This window comes from Ananas comosus, linkage group 3, assembly GCF_001540865.1.
Source record: "Ananas comosus cultivar F153 linkage group 3, ASM154086v1, whole genome shotgun sequence".
In the NCBI taxonomy this organism is placed as follows: Eukaryota; Viridiplantae; Streptophyta; class Magnoliopsida; order Poales; family Bromeliaceae; genus Ananas; species Ananas comosus.
Window position 1 is genome coordinate 13,619,099 of NC_033623.1, and position 12,485 is coordinate 13,631,583.

Sequence of the window (12,485 nt, forward strand, 5' to 3'; positions counted from 1 at the left end):
AAAATTCAAACCACCCATCAAAGAACTTAGATATTTTTTTAAATTTTGTTAATTTTTTTTTTCAAGAATAATAAGATTAGTAAAACAAAATTATTATATTTTGGATGGATATATACATGGAATGTAAGATTCTTATTTTATTTTTTGACTATACAAAAAACAGCCCCTGCTCAACATGTGATGAGCGCTAGGGTCGAATCGCTGTCACTGAATAAATGCATCTCGACGAGAAACCCTGGCCACATCTTATGATTTGATTTAAAGCCAGTTCTTGTGATCTACTGTATCTTTTGTGCCCGATCAAATCATTGGAGCAACTTTTCCCTCTGCAGGGATAGGCACTATGAACGCACATTTTGTCTTCTTATCAGCCTCTGTCGTAGCAGAGATCTTTTTCACGCTCAGAGACGAATCAAGAGATTCTGGCATTGTGCTGCAACTAAACAAGCATGGACAAGTTAAGGTTGGAGAGTCTCAGTGCGTCTTGTTAAGTGTCCGCTTTGTCAATTTTAGACCCCCAACTTTATTTTATTTATTTTTTCTACGCAGGTGTGAATGTTTTGTTTGCCAAATGTGTCTCTAGATTGTTCCTTTCTCCTTTTTTTTTTTTTTTTTTTTTTTTTTTTAAATTTACTACTGAAGTTTGTTTCAACATAAGCAGAATTATTAGAACAAATGCGCGCATCAGTAAATTTTCCACCCAAACTTGTAATTTTCCATCAGTTTTCCATTGCAACATAAGCATGATCTTATATTTTAGTATACTAAACCTCAAAAACTTTTGGTTGGTAGAGAGAGGAGAGGACTCTAATTCTGAAAAGTGTCTACTGTGCAGAGAAGAACAAAAAGCAATATAAAAAGGCAAAAAACAAAAAAGAGAGAGAAAAAAAAAACAAAAGGTAACGGGAGATCACATGTGACATGCGCACATGTGGTGTCGATAATTCGAGGCAGCTGTTTGCTTGCCTAGTTATATACGGTATCATCATTTGTTTCACATTTTTTTTTGAATTTCTCTACGGTGCAGAATCCACATCCACATCTGCGCCCTTCAATCATTCGAATCCATTGGATTATTACTTTCTCTGAAAAGGATTTAGGAAGCCCAGCAGATGATCAACATTTTAACACTCTTGCCTGGAACAAAAAGTCTCATAGTGAGGACTTTTCTTTGCACCTATTAGCCTTTCGATCTCGATGGCTTTCTCCTTCTTCTTTTTTTTTTTTTTTTTTTTTTTGGGAATAAAAATATATGAGCTATTTTATTTGAGCTATAGATTATTTAGAGTCGACCTTCTAATCTATCAAAATTTTAATCTTTTTAATTTGCTTGATTTGAATTGGTCGACGATATATACTTTGATTTCACGCAATTCTGGCAACCGTACATTTATTTAAGCAATTAGCATAAATTTTGAAGCCAAGATGCCGTTGGCTGACTCGAATCAAACAAATTGAAAGATTGAATAATAAAATCAAAAAATTGAAATATTGGATAGTTAATTCACTCAAAATGGTTTATAGTTCGAATAAGTTCTCTTGCGCATCATTTATAGCAATTTGTTGATCTCAAAAATAATGGAAGTACCACGACCTCACGTAACAAATTAAAAATAGGGCACATATTTACTCTGTGGGTTACGGATCTTATTACAATTTGAATATTAGTTTTGGACTTTATCATGAATTTAGGTTAAATCGCTAGACAAATTCAATCGATGTAGTGCTGCTTAATTAATTATGGAGAATTTTAATGTCTTGTATAACTTTCTTAGTCATATTGGTGGATTCTAAATTATGTGAAACAACTATTATGTTTCAAAACAATAAGCAAGCCACAAGAGAACGATATTTTTAATATTTATGTTCAATACATATTCAACTTTTTTGTATGTTTGGGCTCAAACATTTTTTTATAGTCCCTATATACACACACACACGTAGACTTGAATTGAACGAGAGCGACTTAAATAAAACTAAGAGCTTGATATATAGAATTCGAACTCAAAAACATCATGCTTTAATGCTATGTTAAAATTATGTAAAATAATAATATGCTCCAACATTTAAAGCTATTAGTGAATGTATGATATTTTCAACAATTTATTTTCAACAGTTGATGGATACTCTCGTCGTTAATTAATTAAATACTAGGCCAGCTTACAATCTCAACATGAATAAAATGAGAATGATTTAATGAAGCTAAAATGAAATTTAATACTGGTAATGCTAACAGAAAAGACAACAAAGTAATAAGAAATAGAAAAATATTATTGAAATGACATGAATTCGTAGAAATTAAACTCAATAACCTTTTGGGACAGAGATATATATTACCCAAAAATGGAACTGCTAAAGAGTAGTATTAAAAATAATAATCTTAATAATTACAAGTAACGTATTATATACCTTCCTATATATATTGAGTCGTAGATTAGAATGGAATTGGATGGAGTGGCAATCGTACGTTATAGGGTGAGTCACACTCCGGGGGAGGCCAAGTGAGGACAAGAAGAGAAATATTGTATAAGGAAGTTTGAGGGATAAGATTATAAGAAGGTGGGTTTGGTGGGGGGAGGTTGGTTTGGTCAATGCAGTCAAAATTCCATGGGAATTTGTGTCATGCAACCTAATATGTAAGGTGGAAAAAAAGGGGTCTCATAATAGAGAATTAATTCCACAATAGATTTTAAAGTATGTAGAGGGGTTTTGGTGAGCCCAACTCGAATCCTGTATCTTTCCATGGAATCTAAAGAGTTGAAACTTAACATTGCCAACGTTGAGAGATGGATATACATACCAAACCCTTCCCCACCTCTCTCTCTCTCTCTCTCTCTCTCTCTCTCTCTCTCTCTCTCTCTCTCTATAGCACACTGGCGCAATGCATGCAAATTTAGCTACCCCTCACCTACCACTCACTCTCTACCCCCCCTATTAGGTAAAACAAGACAACACAATAGGCATGATAGAGACAAGTGCCTAGGATACGTAGCTAGTCACAACTTTTTCTTTTCTCTCTTTTTTTTAATCTCCAAGATGTTGGAGCATTGTCCCATGCACACAAGGGATCTTATACAAAATAGAAGAGACATCCTTGTTCTCGTTTTTTGAGAGAGAGAGGAGGGTTAGTTAGCAATAATTCCCAGCTAATGGTGGCAACGAGCTAAGCTAGAAATTAAGTAAAATAGATGATGAAAGACAACTCTCTACACTACACATGAGTTATTGTTGTCCTACTATACTAATAAAACAAACAACATTATATATGTAGCAACTATGAAACTTCTTCCTCAACTATAGCTAGTTTTAACCAAGTTGAGTTACTTACCTACTCAGCCTCCTCTACTCTTTCTCCTCCTCTTCTTACCTCTATCTTATATCCCTCCTATGTGTATATATATATAGAAATATTCCTCATTGAAGGCTCCTACCCGAGAAGGATCCGCTAAACGACGACGCCGACTTCATGTCGGGATCCAACGAGCTCATCTCGGCCCCTCCCATCCCCCTCATCATCCCGCCGACGCCGAGAAAGTCCCTCGTCAACCGATCGGAACTGACGATGTTATTCACCGTCGATGACATGTTGCTGTTGCTGTTGTTGTTGTTGTTGTTGTTGTTGTTGCTGCTGCTGTGATACTTAACCTCGTCCAAGTTACACATTCCCGGGTGGTTGAACCCCGCGAATGCGACGTGCTCTTGTTGCTCATGATGATTGGTGGTGAAAAGGCCGCTGTTGCCACCGCCGCCGCCGTTGACCAGCGAGTTCATTAGGTCTTGGAGATGCGTCGACTCGTTCTGATGATGATGATGATGATGATGATGATCCATGGGGGATCTCAAGCCTCTGAACAAAGTGGCCGGCGCGTTCGAAGTTGTAGTTGCACCCATTTGAGCCGCCTTTTGGAGCAGAGCCGTCGCCGACATCTGCGGAAGGATCGACGCCGCGTCGCTGTGGTTCGACTCGTTAAAAAGATGGCTCATCATGTTCCCGGCGAAGAGCGAGGCCGCTTGCTCTGTGCCGTTCCCGTTTCCGTTATTAAATTGTTCATGTATCATCAAATGGCCGCTATGGTTACCGCCGCCGCCGTTGTTGTTGTTGTTGTTGTTGTTGTTGTTGTTCATGGCGTTCCCGCTGCTGCCGTTGGAGAAGAAGCTGAGGTTAAAGAGATTGGCGGCTGTGGGACCGGCGTTGGCGGCGTTGGCGGTGGCGTCGCTTTGGATGTCGGGCAGCTGCATTAAGCCGTGAAAGGGTTTTGTCTGGAGCAAGGAGTGGTGAGGCGGCCGGAAGCCCGAAGCGTTCGCCGGAGGGAGGAGATGGTCAAATTGAGAGGCGGCACCGCCACTGCCACTGCCGCCGCCGCCGCCGCCACCGAGCAATGATGGTGTGATTTGAGAGTTCACTTGGGATAAGCTCAGCGCCATGGTGCTGTTGCCGTAGAGGTGGCTCCCCACGGCGGTGTTGAGGCCGTACGGAAGCCTCGCGCTCTCTTGCGCGAGCGCGTCGCAGAAGGCGCGGTGAGTGATGAAGCTATCTCGCCTGCGTAATTTGAGTTTGAAGTGGAAGTGAAGAAGCAAAAAATGTAAATGCTGCGAGTTCAAAGAAGAGCTAATGTGATTTGTTTAGAGTTAGAAACTTACTTGTAACTTAGTTATTTCATTCAAATACTGGTTCGAATAATTTATTGTTCAATTTAAGTATATTATTATTATTGATATTTCAGTATTCTAGTCTATAAATAATTTATATTAAGCGGATTAGTTTGACAACTAATGCGCAATGTCACGTGCCATGTTCGATTTTTAAACATGCAGTATACTCAGCATTTTACATAAATATACCTATAAGAATTAGCTCAAATGGTTAGGGCTCTTAGATCTTTGTACTCTTCTTATTCTCGTCAAAAAGTATAATAAAGAGGTCAGACTCAAGCGAGCCCTGTATCCTAACTTCCTAACTTCCTAAGAAGGTAAAAAATGGACAGTACCTAAGTAATTTAAAAAAAGTTTACTCATAATGAGAACTACGTAGAAAATTAAGATCTACAGTGTCTAAAAAGTCAAAAAATGTCCAGTTCCCGAGAAGCAATATTGCTGCAAGATAAGGTAGAGGAAAATTCCGCTTGAAGTCGAAAAGAGTCAATGACAAAAGCCTATTTTTCTCTATTTGGGAACTCAACATTCATTCAATGCAAAGAGAAAATTTTTGCAGCAAATGTTCAAAGGAATCATCAATGCAACTATACTTCCTACACTAAAATTCCCAAATCACATTCATTCTTCTCTACATGCCAATGAAATAATGTTTTCCGAAGCCATGAATTAATGTGGCCCCCAAAATCAAGGAACCCACGAATTAAAAACGCCAACTCCCCAAAAACTCCTCATTCCTAGAATTAGTTAGTAAAACAAGCTAACCGAGCAATAACCCTTCACCACCCGAATCCCTCGATTTTTAACAAACTCTTCCCTCTTCAATTAATGAGGTCTAATGTAACTCCCAGGTTAAATAAATGAGTATGCGAGAGAGAGAGAGAGAGAGAGAGAGAGAGAGAGAGAGAGAGAGAGAGAAAAGAGTGTGTGTGTGTGTGTGTGTTTTGGGGGTGGGGCAACATTTCTATCCAAAAGNGGGGAGGGGCACTCTAACCCTAACGTTTTCTCATAAAAAGGTGTGGACCTGCCACGGCCAGAGGGACCTGACCACATCTAGCCAACGCACATGAGAACAAACCTGCTAAGCCGCTTACATGGCACCACGTGAACAAGAGAGAGAGAGAGAGAGAGAGAGGAGAGAGAGAAGAGAGAGAGAGTGGCGTTAGCCCCTAGGCGAAAGATGAGCCTTTCTCCTCTAAGTTGAAAAGTTGAAAACTCATGAACCATGGCACTTCCATAGACAACTCACGTGGGAGCAGTTCCTTACTCTGTGCCACAGCCCCAGCACGTACCCCCGCCTCTTCTCTCTTTCTCTCTCTCTACACTTAACTGGGGAATCCAACCATAACAACCCTAAAAGAGAGAGAGAGAGAGAGAGAGAGAGAGAGAGAGAGAGAGAGAAAACCCTAATCCTGGAAGAAAAAAACAAAGGAAGCCCACAAAAGTATTTACCACAAAAGGAGAGTGAGACTACAATAATCACCAAAACCAAGGTGACCCGGTTGAAAACAAATGCAGAAATCTATGATGATATCTTTGAAATGATGCCCCAATGATGGTATATATATATAAAACTAATGGAGGCAATGCAAATATCTGTGGATGGATAGATGGATGGATGGATGGATCGATGGTCCATGTAGTAGTGTGTGTATATGTATATGTGCGCGTGCGTACATGTTTATGCAGTAAATACAATACTAAGTATATAAGTTCGTAATAATAATAATGATAATAATGATAATACCTGGAGAAGAGGGTGCCGCAGTCGCAGCGGTACTCGCGGGTGCCGCAGGTCTTGGAGTGGGCCTTGAGGTCGGAGTGGACGGCGTAGCGCTTGGAGCACTTATCGCACTTCCACTTCTTCTCACCGTGCTTCCGGGAGAAGTGCTTCTTGATGCCGGTGAGGTCGCCGAGGGCGCGGGAGGGGTCGTGGTGGACGCAAGTAGGCTCTGGGCAGAGGTACACTCGCCGCCGCGCCTTGTCCTTGTCGCTCTTCTGCCGCAGCTTCCACGGCAGGTTGTGGCCGCGCCGGTGCAGCTGCAGGTTTTGCTCGCGCTGAAAGCCCTTGTTGCACACCTCGCACACGAACCGGTTCGTCGCCATTAGGGTTTTCGGCGACAGCGCGATCACTTCGGCATCCGGATCTGAATCCATCAAGATCAATTAGGGTTTCTTTTGTGCATTGTCGATTAAGCTGGTGAATTTATTCTCCACAGAAGGATTAACGAGCAGTTTGGCCCACCATGCAATGGATAGGGCTCGGAAGTTTAAAACAAACAAGGAAAAAAAAAAAAAAAAAAGGAAAAGGGAAGAAGAAGATGAGGAAAAAGTACAACATGCACATGTATCCCAAGAATGAGAGAATTTATCTCAATGGAAGAGTAAGTGGTGTGCGTGAGAATGTCTTCTTAATTTTTTTTGGGATATGCAGTGATAATAGAGGAGTAGAAGGAGGAAAACAATAAGTTGTTAATCCAGATAAAAAGTACATGCAGGGAAAAGCTTCTTATCACTACTAAGGGGAAATTTAATTAAGGGGGTTAGGTGGTGGAGGCGCATGGAGATGGAGGTGTTGGGGAAGAAGCAGAACCATTTACTCGAAACGACGGAACGAAAGAAAGAAAGAGAGAAGGGAGAAACAAAGATGAAAAGAAGGGGCTCTCCTTGAGCTTAATTAGACGCATGAAATTTGAAGAAGGAAAAATTCAGTTAATTACTATACGTTTATAAGAAGATACAATTGACTGGAACGGAATCCAAATGACCTTTGTCATGTGGATCGATCTCACAACTGGGGTAGGAGAAATGGAGGGAAAAAAATGAAAAAAAAAAATGAAGCACATAATGAATTAGGGCTTTCCAAGATGAAATAGTGAATTCGCAAGCGTGCGGGCCACAAAATTCAAATTCCACTTTGGATAACCTCATCTTATATCTTTCCTTGAAGCGAAGGTTGAAACGCAACCTTCGTTTCATCACTATAAAGAGATCAATGAGGGAATAGTGAACATGGTTGGGAATTAATCATCATGGTGTGCATGAATATTATACGTTGGGAGCGAATTGATATACATATACTTGGATTTCCCGGGAGATTCCTCCTCTTCTTCACAGGAGCTGCACTTTCCGGGAGCGACGCCGCTGCCACTGCCGCCGCCGCTGTAGAAGAGGATGGGGTCAACGATTGCTGGTTATGAGGCTCTTCATCTCTGATTCCGAAGAAGGGTGCCGACGCCGTCGAAGAATCCATCTCTCTCCCTCTCTCTCTCTCTCTCTCTCTCAACTAATTAATAGCAACAGCACAATTACACTTCGCCGTTTTCTTCCTCTCGATGGTGCTCTTCTCCTTGTTTCTTCTTCCGTGATCTCCCTCAACCTCTTCTTTTGGTTTCTGCTAAGAATTAACAACAGTGAGTAGTCCACACCAAAACCATAATAAAAATTCGCATGGAACATAAACATCATGCACCTTCGATCCCCCTTCTTTTGTTCTATCTATGCATCCAGTTTAGGGAAAGAACGAGAGAGAAAGGGAGGAGAAGATCCCGATACAATAAGATGCTAGTAAAAGAGCTTTCGATCTGAAGAAGAAAAAAAAACCACAGGAGAAACCATCCAAATTAAAGCCTCCAAACCCTGAGGGGGTCTTCCTAGATTAGCAAACGAACAAAGGGAGCTCGAAATCCAAACAAACAAATTGCACTCACTACTAGTAAAAGGGGAGAGAGAGAGAGAAAGGGGGGAGAAGAAGAGAACAAAAGATAAGATTAAGAAAAAGCACAAACCAATTCAAAAATCACTTGCTTAATTTGTTTCTTCTATCTAGCTCGCCTTGTATATATCTTCTCTCTCACTCTCTCTCCCTCTCTCTCTCTCTCTCTACTACCACTCTTTTGTGCTTTTGGATTTGGAACAGTGGAGGTGGAGGCAATATGCGAAGGGTTGTTGTGTGTTTTCTTTCACTTCCTTGTCATCCTTTTCCTTCTCCCTCTTCCTCCTCTTCCACACTGCAGCTTTTTCTATTTCTTTTTCTCTCCTCCTTTTCCTCGCCCCTTTGGCCACAAATAAAAATACCACCAATGTTTTATATATGTAGTATATTTCTCCGGCTTAGAGAGAGAGAGAAAGAGAGAGAGAGAGAGTTGATGGGGGTCACACGCAGGTGAAACCGTGTCATGTTGTGGCTAAGGATTGGGTCCACCGACTGTATAGTCCTCGCGCCTCTCCCATCCCCCTCTCTCTCTCTCTCTCTCTCTCTCTCTCTCTCTCTCTCTCTCTCTCTCTCCATCCATGTCCGGACAAACCCTACCCCTCATCAATCCTCCGTCCTCACTTGCCTCGGTTCAAAAATTAGGCTACAATACATTGCTAGTACAAATTATTCTTTGTAATATATTATACATGGGAGAAACTTACCATTAGTACTAAGTTCGTGTTTCGTATGCTTCCATTTTTCACTTTTATCTGTAAGAAAAGAAAAGATATGAATTCGTGACAAAATCTAAAAACTACCGATTTTCTGATATATATAGTGAAATGCAAAGTAGTAATTAAAGTTATTAGAAGAAAATTGATAGAGTATTTATTTTTATTTTTCGTACTTCACTTAGACAACACTATATATACATAGTACTTTAACAAACGACACTTTTACGCTGAACAATAGAATTCTAATGTGACAACTCGCTTTCTAGAGGGCTCATCTATTCTAGAATTATTCTAACTCCAGCACGTTTAAATCTTTTAATCTGTAGGGTGTAACCACCGCTCAAAATATTATAGCTTAGTTAAAATATTTTAGTCCTATTATATCTTATAGATTGTATTTGACTATTCCAAATTTTGGCAGTGTCATATTTCTCCTCCCTTTAAATTCCGACATTATTGTTAGCTTGAGCATACTTAGAAGCATCAGATAATATGAGACTCGATAATATGAGACTCATCTTGCTAGTCTTATCGTTCGGATCTTGGCTTAACCTATTATTGTCAGATCCTAATTAATTTTAGTTTGTCATTCAAACCCTGACTTATCTTATGCTTATAGTTGGTAATTGGCTTTCATACCAATTGTGACGCCCCATTTTCCAGAAAGGTCACATATTCTAGAACTATTTTAGCTCCAACATGTTTAGCCTTCTTAATCTCTTAAACATAGCCATCATAAAAAATGTTATAACTAGGTTAAGAAATTTTAATCCTAGCATACCTTATATATTGGACTATATCAAATTTTGAAAATGTCACATTCCTTCTTTTTTTAAGTCCTGATGTTCTCAATAGGCTTGAGCACATTCAAATTAAGTATCAGACAATATGAGACTCGTCTCGCCCAACCTTATCACTTGACCTTGACTTAATTTGTTATTGTCACACCCTGATTTTAGCTTGTCATTCAATCCCTAGCTAACTCAGTCGAGATTTATTTCATATTCCGATTAATGATTGACTCTGATATTAACTGTGACGTTCCATTTTTTCAAATGGGTCGCCTATTCTAAAACTCCTCTAATCCTAGAACGCTTAATCCTCTTAATCTTTTAAGTCTAACCACCACCCAACTAGGTTAAGAGATTTTAGTACTATTGTATCTTAATTACATACTGGACTATCTCTAACTTTGGGATCGTCACATCTAAAGCACACATGCTTTAACGCACTCTCTCTATTATCCACATATTTACCTTATTGTACGTCTTAATGAAACAAATTTAAGTACAGGAAAACAAATACAGTTCAAAGGGTAGTCAATGCATAAGCAAAAAAACAAAACAAAACACCAAAACTGCACTTCAAAGAGCTTACTTTGGAACACAGCCACAGCTAATTAATGAAAGTAGTGTTACATAAGCCTTTAATCCTTTTGTCGTGTGTAAGGTGCACGGGTGCATGGTCTTTGCTTTGAAACCGCACTTAAAATGCTTCCTTAGGCAACGTGTAGCTGCAGAGGGTAGGCACATTACAACTGTAGCCATATGTGGCTTCGCATTGCGTCACTATACATATATATGTGTATGCAGTTATACTTTTGTTGACATTTTCTCTCCCACGAGACCCTTATTGATAAGGACTCGCATGCAATTCGACACCTATGTAGAGCGCATATGTAATGTAATATTAATCCTTCTCTTCCTCTTTTCCTTAATTTGTGAGTTTATCATTGGCTAATTGTAAAAGCACTAACTTTATATATAGAATTAAGCAGCACGATCGAGCGAAGTAAAAGATAATTTGACAGTTGATCACTTGTCATGTAAAAATTATATTGTAATTGAATCAGCTGTCACATTTATTTTGCACGAAATATTAAATTGAACAAATTAATGGACTTTGATAGGAATGATCTTGATTGAAGCTGCTCTATAAATTAAAGTCAAGTAACTTAGTAGTTCTGATAAAATTCAAATTCGGTGATCAACATGAAATTTTGCGGTAGGGACAAATTAATTGACCCATTAGAGAGATTTAGAAGGCAAGGTCTTAATTAATTTGGTATATTCTTGAAAAGTACGCATTTGATCACAAAGCACGTTATTATTATATATGTATGAACTCTAGTTAAGATTCGGGTTCGCGCCTGAACCATTTAACCTGTAGTTCTTGTACTCAACAAGTTAGTCACATGAAAAATATGCATGTTAGGATACTTGACAAATGAACTTGTCCTAAAAATTTGTCACGTCCGCGGCGTGGTTCATTCCTGACCAAGTTTGGATGGCTCGCAATTGGACGTTCCCACATAATGAATCAATTTCTCCCACTTTCATTTCAATTTAGCTATTTATTCAAGTTATATTCAATTTGATTATATCGCTTTTCCCTTAACATTTGAGGACACCTTTTCTTATATTTAATAACACGTAAAAGCACGTACCCTAATATAATCTAACGTCACATTTGAAATTGTCGGTTAAACTCTCTGCAAATGAAGAGTCGCTACGTATATAGCGACGCTTATGCCAAGCGTCAGTAAAATATATTCTGATATTTTAAAGCGTCAGGATTTTTTTAAATTCTGATATTTTAAAGTGTCAAAAAATTAAAAATAACAGTAAAATTTATCAATTTAATAAATTAGTTTGATATAACAAAGAGTTCATATGACGACACTTTTTGAATTGTCGGTATTTGCTATATTTTTGGGACGCTTCCTCCGAGCGTCATCTATAAAGTGTCCTTATGTTGAGATTTCTTATATGTTATATTAAATTTGGTCCATTCTAGCTAAAAAACTTTCTAGTTTAAAGGTTTTTTTCGGACCTCTAATTTTAGTATCATCAAATAATTAGCAAGCTGTACCTCTAATTTTAGTATCTTGAAATAATTAGCAAGCTTGTCCATTTGAGCAGAACTCGGTGATTTTTTGAGTTCAGATTGTTGAATATAAGTATTAAAAAATAATGTTTTCTGAAAACTTAAGTTTTTGGAGAAAACGGTTGTTTTGTATAATTTCTCATGGCATTAGAGAGCCAAGAGGTTTTGAGTACGAGTAACGTCAGACTCTTAATCTTATTTAATTTTCTCACGGTTAATTTAAGTATACGTCTTAGGTCTATCAAAATGTCTCAATCCCACAATGATAAGAATATTGAATATAAATATTAAAAAATTATTGTTCTCTCAAATTTTAAGCTTTTAGAGAAAACGGTTGTTTCGTATAATTTTTCACAAATTAGTCCATTCAAAAGTTATTTTGGTAAGCTGATCCTTTCTATATATGTTGTAAGTTAATTGTGGAATTGTTAATAATTTATCTTGCACAGTTGCAAGTCCATTCAAGTAACACTTCTTTAGAAGCTCAATGTGAGATAAATTAGCACTCGATGACC

General features: G+C 38.6%; 1 protein-coding gene across 3 annotated transcripts; it reads right to left on the minus strand.

Moving 5' to 3' along the window:
• LOC109707339 (protein indeterminate-domain 9-like) lies at window positions 2,969–8,734 on the minus strand. 3 transcript variants are annotated; one of them, XM_020228522.1, is made up of 5 exons: window positions 8,442–8,734; window positions 8,126–8,237; window positions 7,729–8,047; window positions 6,401–6,800; window positions 2,969–4,540 (listed from the first exon to the last, which is right to left on the minus strand). In XM_020228522.1, the coding sequence occupies exons 3-5, from the start codon at window positions 7,904–7,906 to the stop codon at window positions 3,415–3,417; spliced, it is 1,704 nt and encodes a 567-aa protein (XP_020084111.1). In that variant the 5' UTR covers window positions 7,907–8,047; window positions 8,126–8,237; window positions 8,442–8,734; the 3' UTR covers window positions 2,969–3,414. The 3 variants fall into 3 exon arrangements, with proteins under 3 accessions (XP_020084111.1, XP_020084110.1, XP_020084112.1); XM_020228521.1 differs by lacking the exon at window positions 8,126–8,237; XM_020228523.1 differs by lacking the exon at window positions 8,126–8,237 and having other exon boundaries at window positions 7,735–8,047; window positions 8,442–8,733.